The sequence below is a fragment of the Lissotriton vulgaris genome, chromosome 6 (genome assembly GCF_964263255.1).
Source record: "Lissotriton vulgaris chromosome 6, aLisVul1.2, whole genome shotgun sequence".
NCBI lineage: Eukaryota > Metazoa > Chordata > Amphibia > Caudata > Salamandridae > Lissotriton > Lissotriton vulgaris.
In genome coordinates, this window is record NC_141694.1 from 151323620 (window position 1) to 151348082 (window position 24463).

The following is a 24463-nucleotide window of genomic DNA, read 5'->3' on the forward strand; positions in this document are numbered from 1 at the left end:
TTCTGTGTCTACAATTAATTTATCTGTGAATCAAATTCTCTGCGTCTTGGGTGAGACTGTATGAAACGTCTTGTATCTAAGTGTATTCTTGTAAAAATTAATGAATTTTGTTTTACCTCAAATGTGCAGATCTTCACCATTTCCCCATAATGTAGCATTTCTTGCAGGAGAATGGATCAAGTCATACATGTCTCAACGAAGTCTGACTTCAAATAATGATGCAGCTTGGAGATTGCTACCTACCACATATACACAATGGGACGATTCACAAAGGGCCTCCACCCTCGTGGCAGAGGCCCTGCAGTCGTGGGGCAGTCTCCTCATTTGGGTGGAATCTCTGCAATAAGAATACTCCTATTTTACAGAAGACACTTGTACAGCCCCTCCTGTAATACTGGTGAACATGTAACACCAGCGCTATCTCAAGTCCACAGTTTCTCATTTGCAGGGGGGTGAATCTCTTTGCCTCTCCACCTGTGCCATAAAATGGACTCTGCAAAGAAGCCATCAGGAGGCTACAAAAGGTGGCGCAGCACTGTCCGTGCACCCCCTAAAGGCAGCCCTCTGTAGGGAACTCAAGATGTCCTATGGGTCCTCCAGACATCTACCAGAAAGCAGACTTCAGTTTACTAAGCACTCTTAATTTATTTAATATTATTTGCCCTATGCGACCTGGGCTCTGCAGGAGGGAAGGGCCATCAATGATGCAGAGTACCAGCTTCCAGAACTTTTTTGTCAGGTGGTGGTGATGGTGGGGGGCTCGGCATGTAAAAAGTTTTAGATGGGGGGCTCAGCCGGCAAAAGTTTGAAGACCTCCGTAAAATCTAGGCGACCTCAACTTAAACTGGAAAGATGAGAACATCACTCTAATCAAAACCCTAAATGATCTCCTAAACAACCTTAATCTCACCCAACACTGCATAGAGAAAACCCACATCAAAGGCTCTATCCTCAACGCCATTATCGCTCTTGCAGATACAGTCTCCATCGACCACACTTTGCCTGTGGACTGGTCGGGTCACCATATCATCCTGTTCCACCTAAACCAAAGGATTCAAGCCCAACCCTGCACTCGGGACCCGCTGGGTGGGAAATCTAAGTCAAATTCTAAGTCAAATTCCACTTGCAGACCTGGAGGAGAGGGTAGGCTCCCTCCTCCCCATCCACACGGGTGAACACTCAGTAACAGAGCTCACTTCTCAGTACAACAACACTATGACCTCCATCATGGACTAAATAGCCCCCATGAAAAGAGCCAGGAACGTTCCTTGAAGATCATGGTTCAATACAGACTTAAACTCAGAAAGAAGAGAACTAAGAGCGGCAGAGACTGTGGCAAAACAACCCATCCACAATCCTACAATCTAAACTCAATGTCCTTTTGCAACGCCCTTGACAAAGCAAAGAACAGACCTAAGGAACTATTCAGCCACATCAGGCAACAAACCCCCAAACCCCCTATGACACAAGTTATGGCCGCCAAAGACCAGTGTGACAACTCTGCCAATTTCTTCAATGACACAATCTTCAAGATAGAACTTTTCTCTGAAGTCAAAGCAGTCCCCATAACATTAGATCACCCACCGAGTTAGAAGATATCACACCCAAGCATCCGCCTAACCTCTGGAAATCCTTCAACCCCATCTCCGCAGCAGAGGTCATCAAAATGATCTCCAGCACCAAACTCTCAGCACACGTCATGGATCCCTTACCTGACCAATTGGCTAAAGAGCTCAAACTATGCCTAGCCCCGCACTGGACTAAGATTATAAACAGCTCCTTGAGTACTGGAGTCATGCCCGACTGTCTCAAAATCGACCAAGTCACTACTCTACTAAAAACACCTGGCTCTGACACAAACTATCTGAACAACTTCAGCCCAGTCTCTAACCTCCCTCTCCTAGAGAAAATTCTCGAAAGATGTGTTCTCCTCCAACTCACTCAAGACCTAGACAGCACCAACCTTCTTGATCCTCCTCAATCGGGGTTCAGAAAATGTTACAGTACAGAGTCAGCGATCCTAAATGTAATAGACGATATGCACAAATCTCTGGATAAAGGCCAATGCTGCCTACTCCTACTCATGGATCTATCGGCAGCCTTCGGCACAGCTGACCACAAACTACTCATCAAAGCACTTCAAGAAAGGGCGAGAGCAGAGGAGGTGGTTCTACAGTGGTTCACCTCCTTCCTACAGAACCACACCCAAAGTATAAAAGTCAAGAACATCTTGTCTGACCCACTACCCGTATGTAGGGGTGTCCACCAAGGATCAGTACTCTCCACACAACTTTTCAATATCTATATGGAGCCCCTTCTCTCCATACAAAAAAAAACAACATTCCCTTTCACCTCTATGCAGACGATACCCAACTTTATCTGGAAAACTCCTCCATCTTGAGCTGTCCCCGTTACCTGCGGCTGCTACGACTTGCAGATACCCCACTCCCAGAGCCTACGACACACTCACATAGGCGCAGAGGCCCAGCACGTGCTAAACCAGGACAAGACAGAAATCCACCTTATCTCCAACAAAGAGGAGAATCCCCAAATCTCAGAATGGATAAAAGCTATTGAGGCTCTCAACTACACCTCACCCTAGCTGATTCTGCAAAATCGTTGGGAATCAATCTGGACCCCAAACTAGACATGAACAAACACATCAAAAAGACCGCAAGGAGCGCCTTCCTCAACCGTAAACTAAACAAAATAAAACCCTTCATCCCTCCGGGTGACCTCAAACAAGCTACACAATCCCTGGTACTACGGGATTGCAACCCTCACAGGAGCAGCAAAATCCCATCTTGCTCCACTCGGATCAACTCTGAACTCTGCAGCCAGATCTGTCACTGTATTAAAGAAATATGATCACATCTCGCCTGCACTCAGAGAGCTTAAATGGCTCCCTGTTGAATTGCGTGCCAACTTCAGAACTGCTTGCCTCACGCACAGAGTGTTGCACACAGGGAAACCCACATACCTGGCTGCTAAACTCCAGAAGGCTGGTCAATCAAGAACCCTAAGAAGTACAAACACTCTACTCCTTATCCCCCCGAAATCTCGCAGACAAAAAAAAACGCATCAAGATCCTTCGCAGGAAGTGCGCCAAAAATATGGAACTCCCTTCCAGTCCATAACCCCTCCTACATAAAATTGAAAAGGCACCTCAACCGATCTCTCCCAAACGGATAGCTACAAACAAGTCACCGAAGACTAACCTTAGTAGCACATGGACACTTTGTCATCAATGACCTCTACCTCACTGTCCGCATGTCTACCTCCCGCCCCCCCCCCCCCTTACTGGTCGAACCCCTCCGTGAGTCACTGGGCTCTCTACGACTTCCTAAGCGAGGCGTCATAGTTCCCTGTACATTCTACAGCAATAACTTACTTTACGAGTGACATTTTGCACTCCATGTCGATATTATGCGCGGGGTCCTGAGACCTTGTATATTCTTATTTGCTTAATGTATCCTGTGAGTGATTCATGCTGTAAAGCGCTCCAATACCTTCAGTCTGCCTAGCGCTATATAAGACTCATAAATAAATGGATGTTGAAAAGCTTGGGGTAGATGATAGAGCCTTGAGGGACCCTGGTTTTGTGGAATACGATTTTGACGAGAAAGGTGGGGTATGGATGACATTAGTTCTATTTCGAAGGTAGGAAGCGATCCAGTCTAGGGCAGTCCCTTCTATGCCGGCTTCATAGAGTCTTTGTTTGTATCAGAGTGTCATGGTCAACCGTGTCAAAGGCAGACAATAGGTCCAAGAGGAGTAGCGCAACAACTCAGTTGCTGTCAACTGTGTTCTTAGGTCATCCCAGATGGCAAGGAGGGCAGATTCTGTGCCTCTTCCCGGACAGAATCCCGTTTGTATGTCTGAAAGTATGGCATTCTCTTCAATGAATTGTGACATCTGGGCAAATGCTGCTCTTTCTGTCAGTTTGCCCAGTAAAGGTCCATTTGTAATGGGCCTGTAGTTGTCTCAGGGTCAGCTGGTCCAAGTTTGTTTTCTTCAGTAAAGGGCGTATGTATGACTTTTCTGAGTTCTTCTGGAAATATTCTGTGTGGTTTTTGTTTTTGTAACTTAAGTAGTTTCCCATACTCTGCTTTTAGCCCCCGCTTAGTGTGTCACAACCCTCATTTACTGTTTGCAGGAGCGGCTATGTTGCAAAATAGGTTTTACCCCATTCCAAAATGGCTGCCCTTGCATGTACAGGCACGGGTAGCCACCTTTTTAGTGTTTTTGTAAAACTTGAAAAAAATTAAAGACCGTTGTTTCCACATGAGCACCCCAACACACACAAAGGCACCTACCTGCATGTGTGTATAAAACAAAGTTTTGCAAGAACATTGAAAAAGGAAACACCATAATGGACAATGCCAATGGGCTGGCAGCCAAAGCTAGACCTTATGGGTCAGCAGGCTTAGCAAATTATTTTTGCAAATTGTAATTGGCTTGAGCATCATATGTTAATAAGCGGTTGTGCACTCCTGTTCTTGTTTTTTGCAGTCTAGTGTTTATCTCACCTGCAAAGCTATCCAGTTGCAGGGCCAACCTGACAGTTACTCTGACATGTGCCATAATTAGGTCTGGCGTTGTGTTAAACTTTTTTTTATATTTTTTTTATAAAAAATCTATACATATAGGGAGGGGCTCTTATCAAGCCCTCTTCACCCATTGTTCATTTGTCATTTACATATTTCCTCTGCCCACTTCAGCATGGGGCAATGATCAGCCCATTTCAGCCACTATCCAACGTCCTTGTAAATGACTACAGTCTGTTCTAGCACAAAGAGCATATCTGCACACAAAATAGTTCTCTTCGGTGTCACAAACTGGTGTGACAATTTTTTGGGGAGAAATATTTTTTTTCATAGAAGTATTTGCAGGGCCATGCAGATCCCTCAACAATAAAGTTTTTAAGAAAACAGGAGAAATCAATCATTGGTAACCAACACCAGACCTGTTTGCTTTACTAGTACTTGTTGTAGGGTATAGGTTGCCCCTAGGTAGTTCTAGTTAAGACCACATTTCTAAAGGAAAAATATTTTCTGTTTGACTAATACTTTAGAGCCGCTTGATGAATGGTCACTAAACTTTCCAAAGAAAAAGTTCACACACCTCATCTCCTGCCCAGAAAGTTTCGGGGTGCCCTATTAAGTGGGGCCTGAGAAAAAGGAGGGGGGCCCAAGAAGTGTTTTCCCCTATATAATTTTCAATTGGAAAATTGGACCTGCTACAATCAAAATGGCTTCACTGAATTTGGTATAAAGCTGTTGTCCAAAAAGCATGCCTTTTGTGATGTGGGGTAAATCCGTTCAGTAGTTTTTGAGAAATACAGATTCAATGTATTTTGCATATATCACACCAAAGTGGATCCAACCGATCTAAAGTGGAAATCTCATTTGCTGCAACCACGTAAACAAAAAAGGCAGATATTTTGGTCCACTGTCCTAAAATTAAAAACCAAAGATGGCCAGCGATCAACAGTATTAAATGGTGCGAAGAAAGCAACCGCACCGTATGCTGCCACTATGTAGCTGAATTTGATGGTTGTCAAGGCAGGACCAAGCACTCACTCTGTTCCCTCTCCCAGTGCAAGTCTGGGAAAGATTGAGCTCACCAGGCCATTTTTTTTTTAGAAATCCCTGTGGGCATCCAGGTTTCTCTCACACCGTGATTCTCCTGCTGGTTTCCCTAACTGTAGCTCATCTAAAGAAGGGTCATGTGAGATTTCACTCTTAGTGAAAAATATGACCTCTTATTAGCAAGCTACTCAGAATTTGAGGTATAGTGTAGCTGTGTTATCCACTTCCTTAATTTCCTTTGCTGTTTCTATTTTTCTCGCCGAAGTTCTCCAATGTTGCGTTAGAGATGTCACTTTCAAGATTAAGAAGAAAACCTGGGTCACAGGAGAAGAAAGAGGCTAAAACCCACAAGGCACCTAGTCAAAAATTGTTGGATAAGTGGCTACCATTGGGGTTCCTGAGTAAGTGACATAAAGGGAGAGGATGTGGCCTAACTGTAGAGCGGCCGGTCTTGAAGCTGAGGAACCAGGTTCGAGTCTGGCGGCAGGCTCAAACATGCTTATAAAAAATGAACGTGTCTGTCTGTAATAGCACTGGTGCTCCCGTAAAGCGGCCATGATACCTTCGGTTCGAGTTTGTGATATATAAAACTGCAACAACAACAAAAATCTCTTTGATATGCGCTCTTGGATTTGTGAACGATTTGAGTGCCTTGACCAGTGACACAGTCAGAGGCTTGAAGAAGGAGGGAAATACATGTGAAGGAATGTACAGACAACAGTGACAGGAAGATGGAGGTCTTTCTGTTCTCAAGTCCATGTGTTAAACATCTTTTTTAGAGATGTACTCCGTCAAAGAAATTAAGCGTTTTCAATTGATTCATGCTAATGTTGGTAGATACATTAGGTCTTTTATCCCAGACATTAAGACCACCAATTAGCACTGTGCGTTTGGTAATGACATTGCATTTGTCCAGTCCTGAATGGATTTCTTAATGGAAGACTGCTTTATAGAGAGGTAGAGGACGTAATAATACATAATAGTGAAGAAAATGTTGAACACCTTGGTGCATTGAGCACCAAATAATTACAATAATGGAATAGTTCTAAAATTGATTGGGGGCATCTGGTAGCTGAGTGATTCTTAAATGAGTAATATTGTTTTACCAATTGCATTTACGAACTTGTGTAATTTTGAACTGAGAAAAGTGGCTGTAGTTCCTACTTGGGTCGCCTTTCTGTATTGGTAGTAAGGTCAAGCAGACCAGGCATAGTCTAGGTTTGATTATAGGGATGAAAATCATTTACACTATGGCACAATGAAATAACACTCAAAAGTCCATATCATGCCGGGGCGATGCGTAGGTCTTTATTTATTGCATAGAGCATGGATACTAAAAGTACAGACCAAGAGCTGCTTGCAACCCCACCCAGTGAACAGCAGCAATTTGTTGCTGTTTATATGACCGGGCGCTAGCATTGTGATAGCTGTTCAATGGGTACGCCTTTATTTCCAAGTTAGCTTAAGGAAAGGAAAAGAAGCACAGAAGGTGTTCTGATCCACTTCTCTTTAAGAACATTCGTACAATGTGCTTCAAACATGAAAAAATATGATGCACCTTTTGAAGTTTGAAGAGCTTATTTTATTAACATGCGGAAGTGTTTCACCTTAGTATATCAGAATATATCACTGCGGTAGGAAAGTAGGCCTTTTGACATGGATACCCCCACTTTTTGACTGGTATCTGATGTGATTTGGACTGGAAGTGCCCTAGGTTTCTGCTAACCAGATCCCCAGTGTCAGAGCTCTTTCCTGAAACTGTACAATTGTTAGTCCAATAGACAAAACCTTTAGTCCTTGGTACCTTGGGCCTGAGGTACTAAAGAGGGTCCATAAAGGCAGCAGCACACATTGTGCCACTCTGAGACCACTCACCAAGCTCATGCCGGGCTGTTATCGCAGGCTGCGTGTCTTGGTGTAGACAAAAGTGAAACAATTACATGTTGCACATCCCTGTGTACCGTGTCCCCTAACACTTCATGTAATATTTGTAAGTCACCCCTACAGCAGGCTTGACATCCATAAGGCAGGGAGCTGAATGTTACCTGTGAGGGCATACCTGCATGAGCAGATAGGCCCCAGTGCTGGTCAGTCCTATTACTTCCAATACTAGTGACCAGGGAAGCCATTTTAAGACGTGTGCTAGACACTGGTGGAAACGAGTTCCCCAGCTACATGATTGCTTCATTGAAGCATAGCATACAACCAAATTTGCTTTGTACATACAAAAGTATATAATAAGTACATATAGCGAAGAAAAATACAGTACAAAGAAAAAGAGAAAAAAAGTAATAGAATAGATACATCATAGATATAACAGCTTAACTCAACAGTTAGTGACCTCATTAATCAGTACATCTCTATATACAATCCTATTATCCTAAGTCTCATCCTTCCATATAGTTATTGGTTCCCATATTTTTAGTCCCAGTTTCCTCCCTTTCTTTCCCTTTCTAGCGTAGATTGCTTTTTCCAAATTATATACATTCAGAATCCTGGCCAACCATTGTTGATATGTCGGTGGTATTGGATCGAGCCAGGCTGAAGCAATACATAATCTTAATATCGCCATGGCCACAAAATTGAAATCGCATTCTTCCCCTTGAGTACCATCCGGATTTACACCCAACAATATTAAAGAGGGGGTTAAGTTATTTGATATTCTCAATGCCCTATGCATAAAAGTCTCTATTTCATTCAATATTGTACATAATTGTGGGCATGTTGCAAATACATGTACAATATCTGCCTGTAAACTTCCACATCTTGCGCAATTGATGCCCGTTGTAGCTCCCCATTGTGCAATTTTTGCCGGAGTGTAATATAACCGATATAGTGTCTTGTAATGTTGCGCCTGTAATGCTGCAGAGCACAAAACATTCTGACCCAACTCTAGTGACAAATTAATACAATCTGTTTCAGCCTCTAATTTAGTTGCCCAAATTCCCCCCCCCCCATTTCGCCATATCATCTTGTTTTGATTCTATTAGTTCATAATAAAACCTTTTTAATACTGCAACAAGTTCCTTCCTGCACCAACTCCAATATATTATTTTTCTCGAATCCAGCAGTCCCCCCTCTTTTATTTACCCAAAAAACGTCTTACTTGAAGGTATTTAAAAATATGCCTTGTTTCTATCCCATATTTTGCCTGAATCTCTGAGAACTGCATCAGACACTGGGATCCCATCAAATCACCAATTTTAATAATTCCTTTTTTTTACCCAAATCGTGAATACTGAATCAGAAAAGATATCATTAGGAAAGGTTGAGTTATTCTTCATTCTTGTGTATCTGTTATTTTTGCCCCGGCCATATCTCTTGCTAAAGGCCTTCCAAATGTTATATGCTGCCATCAGGGTCTTAAAACGAGTCCTCTTATAATAGGCTGAGTCAAAATGTCTAAGGAGCACGTTATTGACATCTCCACCCAACATATATTGCCAGGGTTCCTAATTCATCCTCCCCCCTCCATCTCTGCACCACCAATTAGCCCCACCATATATTGTAGGGCAGCAGCCCAATAATAGAGTTTCAGATCAGGTAATGCCCACCCTCCTTGTTCTCTTGGGAGTACCATAAAACGTAATTCTCTTCTGGTCTTTCCTTTAGACCATATAAACCTTTTAATCATGAATTCTAGCTTTTTAAACCAGAAGTTGTCAAACATCAATGGGATTGCCCTAAATATATACAAAAACCTTGGTAACACTAGCATCTTGATAATATTTGTTATACCAACTATTGAGAGGTGGAGGTTATGTAACCTATCTAGATCCCTTCCAACCTTAACTATGATAGGGGCTATATTCAATTCCACTACCGTGTCCAGTTCTGAGGTAATTGTAATGCCAAGATAAATGCCTGTTAGTACCACCCTATGATCCTGACATACTACATTGTTATTCTTAATTATTTGCGTTTTATTGGTATTCAGGGAGTAGCCTGAAACCCTTCCAAAACTTTTTGCCTCCAGTTCCACATATCGAATAGCCTCCGTGGGTGATGATGTAAGAACTGCCACATCATCGGCGTACGCAAGTATCTTGCACTCCCCCCTGTGCGTAATCAATGGAGCTATGTCTTCATTACTTTCCATCCTCCGAATCAAAGGATCCAAATACATAGCAAACAACAGAGGGGAGCACGGGCACCCCTGCCTTGTTCCCCTCTTAATTTGAATCTCCCTAGTTAGCCCTGAATTTACCCTGACAGCTGCTACCGGGTTCCTATAAAGTGTTTTTATAGCATTAACAAATCCCTCCCCAAATCCCACTCTTTTTAAAACACACCATAGTCCCAGGAGACCCGATCAAAAGCCTTCTCGGCATCTAAAAACAACGCCGCCATCGGGCCCCCCGAGACTTCCATGGTGTCTAATAAAGTAATAAGCTTACGAGGTATGGTGGGTCGTTCCCCGTCCTGGTATGAATCCATGCTGATTGGTGGTAACTAAAGGTGTTATCACATTTGCAAACCTTACTGCTAGTGCCTTTGAATAAACCTTTGTATCAATTTTCATGAGTGTGCTAGGTCTATAGGATCCGGGGTCTTTTGGTGGTTTCCCTTTCTTTAATATAACCACAATTTCTGCACCTGACCAAGAGCCTGGTACAGATACCCCTGTCTGTGCTTGTTGCACGGTTTTCACCATGTCATTTCCCAATACTTTCCAGAATACCTTAAAAAAACTCTATCGGTATTTGATCCGGTCCTGCTGCCTTTCCAAAGGGGAGACTAATAAGGGCCGCTTTAATCTCCTGAGAATCTAATGGTGTATCTAATCTCTGTCGTTCTTCCTCTTCTAACGTCACTCTTGTAATGTTCTCTAGATAGAGTGCAATTTCCCCAGGATCCTTTCCTTGCTGCTCTTCATACAATTTCATATAAAGTTACAGAAATAAAAAAAAACTGTCTAAAGACTTCTCTGATCTCCTGCGTATCTGTTACCTCAATCCCTGAACTATCTTTAATCGCCCTTATCTCTCCTATCGCTGTTTTTTGCCTTGCTCGTACTGCTAATGTTCGTCCCACCCTTTCACTAGCTTCATAGCATTTCTCTCTATTTGCCACATATATTTTTGGCGCCTTGATTGCTAGATCTTCCTCTGCCTCCATCCTTATCTTTGCTAATTTAATAAGTGAAGCCTCCAATGAATTACCTGCTACTATACATTCAATTAACTCCTCCTCGGTAAGAGCATTTGTGATTTTAATACTCGGTTTCTCTGTTGCTCCTGTTTCCGTTTATTCACACTATAGCTGAGAGTCTCCCCCCTTACCCCTGCCTTAAAACTATCCCATACAATACCCTCTGATGTGCTGCCTCTATTTATTGCCAAATATTCCTCAATCCATAGCATCATGTGTTGAATATATGTCTCATCCTCCAAGAGCGCTCTTTCAAATGTCCACCTTGTACCCCCCCTAGTACTCGACGTGGCTGTATAGTTTAATATTAGTGGATTGTGATCAGACAATAGGCGTGGCATCCTCTCAATCTGAGATTTAGATAAACAGTTACTCGAAATCAAAACATAATCTAATCTTGCACTCGCCATGTGCGGGGCGGAATATTATGTGAATCCCTTCTCTTGCGGTTTTAAAGTATCCCATAGATCTATTAGGGCATTATTCCTAGTCATAGAGCAAATTGATCGGAAAACTCTTCTCTTCCTGCCTTTATATAGTGTATGATATCCTGACCCTAATCCTAATCCCCCTGCACCATTGATGTTAAAGTCACCTCCAAGTATGATGCAAGGTGCCCATGTAGCCAGCTCAACATCCAGGAATTCTAAAATTTCAGGGTCATCCCCTGTGGAACCATAGATAGAACCTAAAGTTATCCATTCCTCCCCAACCATACTCTACCAAAGCCCATCTCCCCCAAGCACCCTCCAGTTTCTTCCTCGTAGTGGTGTCCCTACGCCTTGCTAGTATTGCCACCCCCCTATTTCTAGACCCTTGTCTCGAGAAAGCTAAGATTACGAAACCCAGTTGCTCCAAGAGATGTATTTCAGATGCCATAATATGTGTTTCTTGTAAAAGTAAAGAGTCAACTCTCGTATTTTTTAACAAAAGAAAGACCTTCTGTCTCTTCTGCCTATCATTCAGGCCACATATATTCCATGTCATTATTCGTACAGCAAATAAAAAACGTCAAACACCTGTCCAATCTATTTTAACCATTTCGACTCAAATATTTCTTTCATCAGATATAGCCTCCACAATTGCTTATTGTTTTTTTTTTATTTCTTTGCATTTTTGTATAAAGTGTTTCCATGCTGTGCCCCTTACCCCCAAAAGGTCTCCACCCCCTGCCCTGAGAGCCCCCCCGACGATCCCAACCCCCCTACTGGCAAATAGGTCCATGAGACCTATATGTGGCGACTGTGACCCCCCAGGAGTGCCGCGCTCTCTCACTCATCCCCCTACCGCTCCCAGAAAACACCCCCTACACTGACCTTCTCCATGTTCTTCTTGTGTTTTACCCTCAGATTCTTAGTTATGATAATCTCATAGGCCTCTTTTCAAATTCTACTATTAAGTTTTCCGACTTCCATGAGAGCTCAAAGCCTCTGTACCATCCTGAGCTCTATTTTCTTTCAACCATACCAAATATTCTTGGGCCTTGATCTCTGAGTAGAAAACTTTGAATTGTCCATTTTTGACTACCTTTAGTCTACTAGGGAACATCAAATATGCCTCACATCCAAGTTTTGAAATGGAGTTATTAACTCCCACATCCTCCATCTCCTCTCAACTGTTGTGTGGCAGAAGTCAGGCCTAGCAAAGAATTCCACATCTTTATATCTACATTTAGCTGGGGTTTTGCCTTTGCCATGATTTCTTCCCTTAATAAGTAATTTCCAACATATATGAGTATTGCTCTAGGTTTAGCAGACATATTGCCCTTGCTCTGTTCAAATGGGAATCTGTGTGCGCGCTGTATTTCACTTTCCCAGTTCCAATCTGTTCTATCCGGCAATGCACCTCTGAGCAATTCAATTACGTATACCCTCACGTCCTGGCCCTCCTTCCCCTCTGCCACACCCAGTAATCTTATATTATTTCTTCGCTGCCTATTCCCAAAATCCTCGAGTTTACACAAAACATCTGATGTCGTTTTTTCTTGATCCTGTTTGAAGTCTTGCCACTTATTAACTTCATCTTCCAAATTACCGGTTCTTTCCTCCACTTCAGTGACGCTTCCCACTAGTTCTGTGTATAGTTTATTAACCTTCCTGAGGGAACCTTGTATCTTCTTACACTCCTGTCTCGCTCTACGGCTCTCCTCTAGCCTCCACTTGAATCTGTTTTAACATTGAGTACATTGTTTCAAATCCAAGCAAATCTTGGCCTTGACCTGGAGTCTGCCTCTGTGACATATCTTGGATTGGTACAGAACCCGCTGCCTCTTGATACAGTTGTGATGTCGCAGAATAATCACAATCCAGTCTTTTTGCAACCTGTACTTGTAGAGGACTTTCACCGCTTCTAGATCTATTCCGTCTCTTTCTCACAAGGGTCTTTGATTTACGTCTGGAGGGGCGTTTATGAACTGTATCTTCCCTCAGATCTGAGCTATCTGAAATATCAGAGTCTAATCCAGAAGGGAGTGATTCCGCTTCTATATCAGTATCAGTGTCTTTTGAGGCATTAGTGGACTCTGAGCTTGAACCTGCTTCAGTCCCTCCCACAGCCCCTTCCTCCTCATCACCGCCCTCGTTGAGCGAGTAAAAACAATAATCACTGGGTGAACCGGGGTTTAAGCCAGAGTGCAGAGTAACACCCATAGGGTTAGAATCCGAGTCTAGTACCATTTTGTCAGCCTGTGACACTGTTGATATGGGCATTATCTCCCCACCTCCGTCTTGCTCCTCTATACCCATGGTATTTTCTATACAGTTTATATCCTCCGTATTCGCTTGTGTTGTTGCTCCTACTCCCTCCATATGCTCTGATAACAATTCCACATTAGACAGGGCCTCCCCTTCCTCCTGAGTTACCTGCAGTGTCTGCTTTTGTTTTATCTCCATATTCGCCGAGATCTGAAATGCAGCAGGTACGCTATCTGAGCCCTGAATCTCATTCCTCTCATTCCCCGGCACAGCACATACCCTATCTGGCCGTTCTGAATCATTCTGCACATCCTGGAGCGGAGCCTGTCCTGACCGCTGCCCCGTCGGCTGAATCTGCGAGGTCTGTCCTGGCTGATGCTCCGTCTCTAATCCCGCCCCCTGCACGCCCTGTGGGCTCACAGTCATCATACCTGTCTGCTCCGTAGCGCCATCAGCGGTCGCTCCCACTCGCTCCTCTTCGAGCCCTGCCTGCCCAGAGAAAGTGCAGCTCCATAGCGCCTGGTATCGTTTGTGCTCAGTGCTCCTGTATAGCGCCTGGTATTGTTTCATCTGATTAATTAATTTATTAATTTGTGCTCAGTGCTCCTGCATAGTGGTAACATTATTTATTATTTATTCAATAGCGCGTGTACTGTATTTAGGCAATTTGAAGGTCGACTGTGCCCCTGCTTTGGATCGCGCTACCCTACCGCCATTTTGCTGTTGTTGTTGGTGTTAACCTGTCCTCGTGTCTCCTCCCCGCTCCCCAGCTGACCCTCCCACACACTAGCATCGCTCTGCAGGCCCCGTCCTCCCCTGCCTCTGTGACCGTCTGGTTCTCGCACTCAGCGGTCACTCCCACTCGCTCCTCTTCGAGCCCTGCCTGTCCAGAGAAAGTGCAGCTCCATAGCGCCTGGTATCGTTTGTGCTCCGTGCTCCTGCATAGCGCCTGGTATCGTTTGTGCTCAGTGCTCCTGTATAGCGCCTGGTATCGTTTCATCTGATTAATTAATTTATCAATTTGTGCTCAGTGCTCCTGCATAGTGGTAACATTATTTATTATTTATTCAATAGCGCGTGTACTGTATTTAGGCAATTTGAAGGTCGACTGTGCCCCTGCTTTGGATCACGCTACCCTACCGCCATTTTGCTGTTGTTGTTGGTGTTTACCTGTCCCCGTGTCTCCTCCCCGCTCCCGCCTCCCAGCTGACCCTCCCACGCTCCGCCCCCCCAATACCCATTTATGGACAGATGGACTTACGTGCAGCGTTCACGCGCTGCGGCAGCGCCGAAGGTGCGCCAAAGGTAAGCCTGTCTACGTCCGTCCGCGCCAAGCCCGCGCCCAGCGCCAGACCCCCTGGCCCCCGTCCCACCCACCCCACCCGCATTACATACGACGCCTCCACCCTCTTAGCCCTAAATCCCGGTCGACTCCCCAACTGCGCCCAAGCCGCTCCTGGACACACTCATGGACCCTTCACATGCAACTCCTGCAAGTATGACGGCACCAAGACCAACTCTTCATCCACTAACACCAAACCGAGATCTGACACCAACCACCTAAAATGCATCCTGCTCAACACCCGCTCGTTCCACAGACACGCCATCGACCTTTGGAATCTACTAGACACCATCTCTCCGGACATCGCTTTCCTAACAGAAACATGGATGAACGCCTCCTCAGCCCCAGACATCACCATTGCCATCCCGGAAGGCTACAAGATCATCCGAAAAGACCGCACCCACCAAACAGGAGGAGGGATCGCTATCGTCCATAAGAATTCCATCCGCATCTCAACCAGCTCAGACGTCAACCTCGCTAGCGCCGAACACCTTCACTTCCAGATCAACACCGACCCCAAGACCACACTCAGAGACACCCTCCTCTACAGGCCACCAGGACCCCGCGCACAATTCAGTGAAGACATCACTGACTTTATCACCCCACACGCCCTCCCCTCCGAGAACTACATTCTATTGGGAGACCTCAATTTTCACCTGGAAAAGAGCAACGACAGCAACACCACCACCCTTCTGGACAATCTCGCCAACCTCGGACTGAAACAACTTGTTAATACCCCCACTCACTACGCAGGTCACACACTCGACCCTATCTTCACTTCCAGCAAACATATCTCCTTCAGTCACACCACAGTTCTCCATTGGACGGACCACAGCTGCGTTCACTTTGTCTACAAAAAGACCATAACCCACAACCATCCTCAACCTACTCTGCGAAGAAATTGGAACAAAATCACCATCGACCAGATCTCCTCATCGCTTCTTCAAAATCCCCCTCCCCACTCTTCGAACCCCAACCAAGCAGCCATTAACCTCACTCAATGGCTAACCAACAGCGCCGACAACCTAGCACCTTTGAAAAAACGTCAAATCAAACTAGGCAGCAAAAACGCCCCCTGGTTCAACGATGATCTTAAGAAATCCAAGAAACTCTGTCGCTCCCTTGGGAAGGCCTGGAAAAAAGACCCAAACACCAGCACCAGGGACGCCTTTAAAAACGCCACGCGGATACACCACCAACTGATCCGGACTGCCAAGAAAGCCGCATTCAAAGACCGACTTGACAACAATGCCCACAACAGCAAGGAATTATTCAACATCGTCAAAGAGTTTACCAACCCTACTGCCAACTCCAACGACATCACTCCCTCTCAAACCCTTTGCGACTCCCTAGCTTCGTTCTTCCACGACAAAATCGCTGACATCCACAACAGCTTCGACAACCAACCCGGAGACCAACCCACTCAACCTTCTGTCGTACCTTCACCCCCCTTGAACATCCTTAATGACTGGAACCCAATCTCTACTGAGGACACCATCCGCCTGATGAACTCCATCCACTCAGGATCCCCCACAGACCCATGCCCTCACCACATCTTCAACAAAGCAGATTCCATCATAGCACCACACCTCCGAGACGTCATCAACTGCTCCCTCAACTCCGCCACCTTCCCGGATATCTGGAAACATGCCGAACTCCGCGCCCTTCTGAAAAAACCCACAGCTGACCCCACCGAACTAAAAAACTACCGCCCCATCTCGCTCCTTCCATTCCCGGCCAAAGTCATTGAGAAAGCGGTCAACAACCAGCTCGCCGCCTTCCTCGAAACCAACAAATCCCTCGACTCCTCACAGTCCGGCTTCCGAGCCAAACACAGCACTGAGACCGCACTCATCGCAGCAACAGACGACATTCGAACTCTACTGGACAATGGAGACAGTCGCCCACATCCTCCTCGACCTCTCAGCAGCCTTCGACACAGTCTGTCATAGCACCCTGTTACAACGCCTCAGTAACATCGGAATCCAAGGGAAAGCACTGGAATGGATCACCTCGTTCCTTGCCGGCAGAACTCAGAGAGTCCGCCTCCCACCATTCAAGTCATAGGCCACTGAAGTCATTTGCGGCGTGCCACAAGGATCTTCACTCAGCCCCACCCTCTTCAACGTATACATGAGCCCCCTCGCGGCCATCGCACGCCAACACAACCTCAACATCATCTCCTACGCTGATGACACTCAAATGATCCTCTCACTCACCAAAGAACCTAACACCGCCAAAACCAACCTTCATGAAGGAATGAAAGAAGTAGCCGAGTGGATGAAGCACAGCCGTCTGAAACTGAATTCAGACAAAACAGAAGTCCTTACCTCCCCCTCCGCCTGGGACGACTCTTGGTGGCCAGAGGTCCTTGGAAAAGCACCCATCCCGACGGACCACGCACGGAACCTGGGCGTCATCCTGGACTCCTCACTCTCGATGACCAGACAAGTCAACGCCGTTTCATAATCTTGCTTCAACATTCTTCGCATGCTCAAAAAAACATTTCGCTGGATCCCCACCGAAACTAGAAAAACGGTCACCCACGCTCTGGTTACAAGCCGCCTGGACTACGGAAACACCCTATACACCGGTACCACCGCAAAACTTCAGAAAAAACTCCAACGCATCCAGAACGCATCAGCCAGACTCATACTAGACATCCCGCGTAAAGACCACATTTCTGGTCACCTGAAAAACCTCCACTGGCTCCCCGTCAATAAGAGGATAACATTCCGCCTCCTAACCCACGCACACAAAGCACTTTACGAACTTGGACCCGAATGCCTCAACACATGACTTTCCTTCTACACCCCCTCCCGCCAGCTACGCTCTTCCAACCAAGCCCTTGCTGCTGTACCTCGAGTCAACAAAACCACCATGGGAGGAAGATCCTTCTCCTACCTGGCGGCTAAAACCTGGAACTCACTTCCCATTCACCTTCGCCTCACTCAGAACCACCTTGCATTCAGAAAGCAACTTAAAACCTGGATTTTCGACATGTAATTCCCCACCCTTCTTCAAGCGCCTTGAGACCCTCTGGGTATGTAGCGCGCTATATAAATTATTTGACTTGACTTGACTCCTGCAAATTCGTTGGGGGATGTAGCCCAGGAACCGTTAGCAGCGGGGTCTGGGCGATCACCTTACCCGCCGATTCAGCTAATTTGGCGTTTACCGTCACTTTGGCGTTCAAGCGTATTGCAGCTGCCTCGGGAGAGAACGCCTCCAACACCGTAGGCTGCCTTAATCCTGCCTGTTCAAGCGTCTTTGTACCAGTATTATTTCTCCTATTTGCAATTATTTTATCTTTTAGTTTCTCCTTTTTCTCCTTTTGGTTTGCTGCTGCACTGTTGCTGATTGCTTTAATCGGCTCCGTATCCCGGTCCTCCATTTTCCGTAAGTTTGTTTTTGCCTGAAGGTTTGCCGCTGGGGCGTCAGGGTCACTACAAACTGCTTTCTCCTTGTCCTCCTTTGTGTTTCTTTGCTGTTTTGGAGCCATTATGCACCTCCTCAAGCGATACCAATAGCAATGGCTCGTATCAACTATTCTTTCAAAAACTCTACGAGTACGATTCAAGCTCCCTTTTATATTATCCTTTAAAGTCAGGACCGACCACAATGTCTCAAAGGGGGAGCCCAAACCGCTCGCAGGTGCGCTCACTGTGGATAACTTCTTCTGGTATCTACCTTAAAGAGTCATTGCATTTCATGGGGGGTTTTCAGAGGGGAATCTTATCGTCCTTTTACCATCACCTAGAAGAGTGGCGTGATCCGTTCAAGCCGCAGCCTCTGGAGTGAGGAGAGAGCACTTCTTCCCCCTACAGCCTGTCAGCAGCCATCTTGCCTGACTCCCCCTCTCTTGCCTGACTTCCCCCTCAGTGGATTTACCAATACATGCACACAGAGGGCAAGATGCCCCCTGAAAACCTACCGACCTCTGGTGTGCTCGCTGACTGGTTTCTGCCAGCCTGCCACCGAGACGCTGTTCTGACTTCCTAGAGTGAGAGCCTTTTGCTCTCAGAGGACCCAGAATAAAAGCCTGTCTGGGAAGAGGGTGTCACAGCCCCTCCTACAGGAAGACCTGCTGATTAGTCTTCATAGGGTGGCAAGCTTCAAAACGTTGCTGTCTTTGAAATGCTAATCTGGAAAGGTACTACCTCTACCCAGAGCCTGTAAATTAAATGCTGCTAGCGGGCAGCAGCACTTATTGTGCCACCCACTACAGTAGCAATGTAAAACATGTCCCTGGCCTGCTATTGTAGCCTGTGTGTGCAGTTTGTATACTGCCATTTTGTCCCAGCAAAATAAACTGTTTTCCAGGTTTAAGCCTTCCTTTTTTAATACATATGTTACCCCTGTGGTAGGCCGTAAGGGGTCATAGGGCAGGTTGCATATATTTAAAAGGTAGGACATGTAAGTTTAAGTTTCACATGTCCTGGCAGTGAAATACTCCTAAAGTAGTTTTTCACTGCTGTAAGTCTATCTCTCCCATATATTTAATGCGGAGTTACCTTATTTCAGTTAATACATGATAATTTCAGATTGGGAGCTGATAGAGATATGCTGGTTACACTCAAATTTATTATACATTAAAATATTCTTTAATGATACCACATTTCAGGTTACAATTTAGTAAGTTGGCATTCTGTTGTTCCAACCAGCTGTACCTTTCTTCCCGTGTCATGAGTCACATGACTGTGAATGGCTTTGCTATTCTGGGTTGTGCATCTCTTCCAGTCATTGAGACAAAGGAACCCTAGATGTGAGGAGAGAGGGTCTTCCTGACAGGATGGCTGGGGAGGACCTGCCCTGTCTATATTTCAAAGGCGCTACTTAATAGCACCCACAAAAGAATCTGACACCAGATCTGCCCTGCTTTTTGTCACCCTTGACAATTTTGAGCCAGGACTAAGGGAATAAGAAAACTGACCAGAACTAGTTTTGCGGTCGTGCAAGGACATTTCCCCACACAAGGTTAGCACAGCCATACAAATGGGACCTTATGCACCTACCATCAGAACACTCCTGGATTTGTGGAAGATTCAGAAGGGCAGCCTTGCTATCTGAAGAACGAAGATTGGCCCTGCTTGCCTTGAATCCCAGTTACCTAGAGTGACTCCGAGGGTAGTTGACTGACCTGAGCAAGCTACCAGGATACAGAAAGATTCCAGATGTCTCCTGGACCTGCCCAGCACTAATTGGACCTAACTGAGCCCTGCTTCTGGCCTCTGATGGAGGGAGTCCCGATCCCCAAAAGGAGCACGCCAGTTCCTGAAACCTTCATCGGGGAGAGCTCCTCCTGATGAAAAGGTAAAGAAACGGAAGCTTGGGCTTTTGCAACTGCATATAGCCACAATGACCACCAACGTAAGTTCCAGTGCGACCTGCTCTTTGTGACACTTGCAACTGTCCTCTGCGATCAACCAACACGTAGTTACAGTGAAGACTAGCTCCGTTTGCTACAGCAACGGCCCTTCAGGATGCTCAACCTACTCTTCACAGCAAAAGCCTCCTCCTTGTGGTCTCCACCAGCACGGTCAACGCCCTTCACGCCTGACTTGAAAAGGTAACTCTTCAGTTGGACTAACCTGGTCCTTTTATCTGACCTGCGCTCCATTGCTTTTGGCCTGAACTTGTGACTTACCTCTTTGTGAATTCTAAGTGCTATTTTCCCATAAAACCTTTAAATTCAATATCTACAGTTCAACTGAATGGATTTTTGTTGTTCTAGTATCATTTTATTCATTAAAATGTGCTCTATTTTTCCAAATTGATTTGAATTTTTTTTGTATTTTCACTTTACTGTGTGCGCATAAATACTTTACACATGGCCTCTAAGTTAAGCCTGACGGCTTTGGGCCAAGCTGCCAGAGGCTTAAGCACAGGTTAATTTAATGACTTTTTGTGGTTCATACTGGCGAGGAATGTGGTTGTTACTTGGGATTGATCCAGCTTTTCTGGTTTCACATTGTGCAGTTCAGACACTAGATCTTTCCCTTTCATGTTTCACATCAAATGTTAATGCTTTGACTTTAATTCTTGGTGCATGATGTCAGAGCACGAGCGAAAAAGAGGCCACATGAATGCTTGGTTCGTTTTGGGCTCAAGGATTCAAGAAAACCTAAAGTTGAGCCAGGCATTTAACTTGAGCCATCTGTGCCTCACCTGCCTGTATGACATAATGGTAATTAAGGGGACAAAGGTAAGGAAAAGATGTTTTGACCTCGACTCACTGTCTACACCATGCACATTCTTTTCTTCCCCTACGCCCACCTTACATACACCCCCACCCCCTTCCACCCTGATGGCATCAATTGGGCCCTTTGTCATGCTACAAACAAAACATTTTGGTATCTGGGAAAATGTTTGTGAGTACCCATGGTATGTAGTAATGAGGCAGTACAAAAAGTAACAAAGCAATCCGGAATGGCACTGAACCTTCTGCTTCGAAATAAATTGCATTGTGAGGTATTATACCTCTAGGCACCGTCGGTGCTGTAACATTGAGCTCTTTAGCTCAAATCCACTATAGAGAAATAATTGCATTTAATTTCAAGCAGTTAACTCCAGGCCATTATCCCAGGTTTTTGAGCTTCCTAGCCTTCTTGATCACTGTAAATGAGAATTTACGTTGCTCTGCAGTCAAGCAAATGTGTTTAGTGTATTGGTTTCTCCATGTAATGTTCTCCTTTAAACTCTTTTAGGCATATGAATCAGGTAAATACATTTTTGTCTGTTCTAACTATGGCTCTTTTTACCACAGCCATGCTGTCTGTATATTCTACCTGGTGCTTCGAGCACTGGACACCGTAGAAGATGACATGACTATTAGCTTGGAAGCCAAGATCCCATTGTTGCATGACTTCCACACTTATCTGTATGAGCCTGAGTGGAGATACACGGAAAGCAAGGAAAAAGACAGACAAGTACTGGAAGACTTTCCTACGGTAGGAAAACAATCATCTTATCTTTTTCTGTTTCAGAATTCATGTCTTTTTTTGTGTATTTTATTGAGTTGAACCAGCTTGTCTAGGGGAAAATGAAATGTTACTTGGAAAGCTGTTGAGCCAAGATGTTTGTTTTGCCCAGCCCGTCCCATTCTCTCAGTCTTCTGACCAGGAATATTCTTCTTCAGAAGGAAATCTCTCAACTTCCCAATTGTTATCTGTTGCTGGTGCAAATCTGCTGCCAGAAACCGTTCTGACCACCAAGGAGACTTTGTAAAGATGGGGTGGACATAGCTGGTCTTCCAGAGCCTTTGGGGAAGACCATTAGCCACCTGGGAGGACCCACAATAGATTGGGGAGTAATCTCCCCTCAAACGTGACTGGACTGGGGTCAGGGTATGTTGGGGATTCTAACAAACTTGTAAGGCTTTGAAAGTGCACCCGCTACTTTTCAAATCCCTGCCAGTTCCTGCCAAGAGCTACAGCCTCTATTGTCTCAGAAGCATGTAGATTTATTCCTTTACCCCAAAGTTTATCTTCTCATCTCAATTCCAAGAAAGTGTTGGCTCTCTTTCCAGGGCCAGGAAGCGAAAACAATCTTGAGAATGATCAATTCTGAATAATTCATTCCGGGATTACCTCAATTGGGCATGCAAGGTTATTTATTCCCTTTTTGTCAAAGTGGATGCAGACGTGTGCAAAACTGATACTTTCTGCATCTGTTTGAGTATCAATTCATGTGTACCCAACATGTTAATTCAGAACTTGCTTTGGGTTTATCTTTTCATTAATCTGGGAATGACACACCGAAGGTTATCCTGAATATAGAAACCTCACTGGGAGGATATTTTCTTCTGCCAGTGCACTCCAGTTTTGTATTTTGTGATGTATCTCAAATTCCTCATTGCTTCATGATGTGTGTTGTGCTCCCTGTTTCAGATCTCTTTGGAGTTTCGTAATCTGGATAAGGAATTCCAAGTTGTGATTGCAGACATTTGTCACAAGATGGGAGTTGGAATGGCTGAGTTTTTGGAGAAAAAGGTGGAATCTCTACAAGAGTGGGATAAGGTAAGAAAATGTGCAACCGTTTTAGAGAGACTGTAATATGAGGCTGAAGGTAGGCCCTGCTTATTCTAATCAGACGTGTTTCTAGATAAGTAATGGAAAGTTTGGCGCCTAAGCCATGGTTATTTTCACCTTGTATCACTGCTTTGGCTCTGTATTCAGTTGTATATTTGTTTAACTACAGCAAAGTGCCTGAATGGTTTGTTGTGAGAATGGGTGAATTGTATACAATGTGCATCATAAAAGGATACAAGTTATTGCATGTGTACTGATTAACATGTGGTAATTACTTTTAATGCTTTATGAGCAGCAATGCTATAATTTGACTACAGATAGGGACCAACCAAATGCATTGTTGTTTGTTGAAAATCTGTTATGAACAATACCAATACTTCCAGTGGGCTCTTGGTCAGACCATTGTATACCATTAGTTGACTTTCCTATCGAGCAATCTCATTTGCTTGCCTCTTATTCGGTGTCTTTCTTTCTTCCTCTGTGCTTGTGTGCCTCCCCCTTAAATCCTTTTGATAGGTGACTTGTATTCTTCCACTGCTTACTTTAAGGCAACTATTTTTTTCGTTTTTCTTTTCCAGAACTCTTTGAGGGTGCATGTATTTTCTTGCCCTTGTGTGCGATCTCCCCTCGAAATATTCTCGTCCTTTACATGTTACCTACCCTTCGCTGTTTTTTTTTCCTTTAGCGCTGCCTCCCTCAAGCTCCTTCATTGCTCCCCCCACTTACCTTTGCTTCCTTACTCTTACCTTTGCTTCCTTACTCTTACCTTTGCTTCCTGACTCTTACCTTTGCTTCCTGACTCTTACCTTTGCTTCCTGACTCTTACCTCTAGGGTTGCCTTTGAACTCCCTTCTCTGTTGTGCCTCCACCTCTCAGTCGATTTAAAAAAAATAAAAAATAAAAACATATATTTCATTGTTCGAGGCATATGAGTTGCAGATTGCACACTGTGCATAGATCGCCACCTAGTGTTGGGCCCGGATGTTTGCAGTTTGTTGTTGTCCTGAAAAGTTCTTTGGAAGTCACGAGATAGGTGACTCCTCCTTAGGACCACATTGCGCATGGGCATCGGCTCCATCTCCAGATAGTTTTTTTTCGCCCATCGGGCTCGGATGTGTTTCCTGCGCTCCGGTTTGGAACCGATTTTCCTTCAGCGATCAATCCTCACCCAGTTCGATGGTATTGTTTTGATCGCGCTACATCGGCGCAATTCTCTACCACTTCGAAGTCTTCGATTCCGGTCGTCGACGAAGGCCTTTGGGCCTACCTAGACTTTACTTTCTGGCTCATGGAAAGGACGCCATTCAAGAAGTGTTCTCAATGTGGGTCGAAGTTTCTCCACACCGACCTTCATGAGGTGTGCAACCTTTGCCTTTCACCGGAGATCGAGGCCAAAGACTGTTCCGCTTGTGCCTCATTCCGCTCCAAGAAGACGATCCGGGACCGACTAGCTCGAAGAACAAGGGCTCGCTCGTCCGCATCGATTCCCGGACGACATCTTGTGAAGAGGACGTTGACCTGCCAGAACACCAGCATGCCGAAGAGAGTATCGGATCCTCAGATGCCGAAGACTCCGACATCACTCCAGCTCAACGGGTCGTAAGTAAGACCGTCTACCCCCAACCCTTCCTTGACACCCTCAAAAAAGGCTTCGGT

The 24463-nt window shown here is 45.1% G+C and overlaps 1 protein-coding gene across 1 annotated transcript in view; it reads left to right on the forward strand.

Annotated features, from left to right (window-relative positions):
• Positions 1 to 24463, forward strand: part of FDFT1 (farnesyl-diphosphate farnesyltransferase 1) — a 204768-nt gene that overhangs the window by 42999 nt on the left and 137306 nt on the right. The window contains exons 3-4 of the mRNA XM_086926190.1: positions 21544 to 21727; positions 22667 to 22795. Coding sequence (XP_086782316.1) covers positions 21544 to 21727; positions 22667 to 22795 — 313 coding nt within the window. The remainder of the gene's footprint in view (positions 1 to 21543; positions 21728 to 22666; positions 22796 to 24463) is intronic.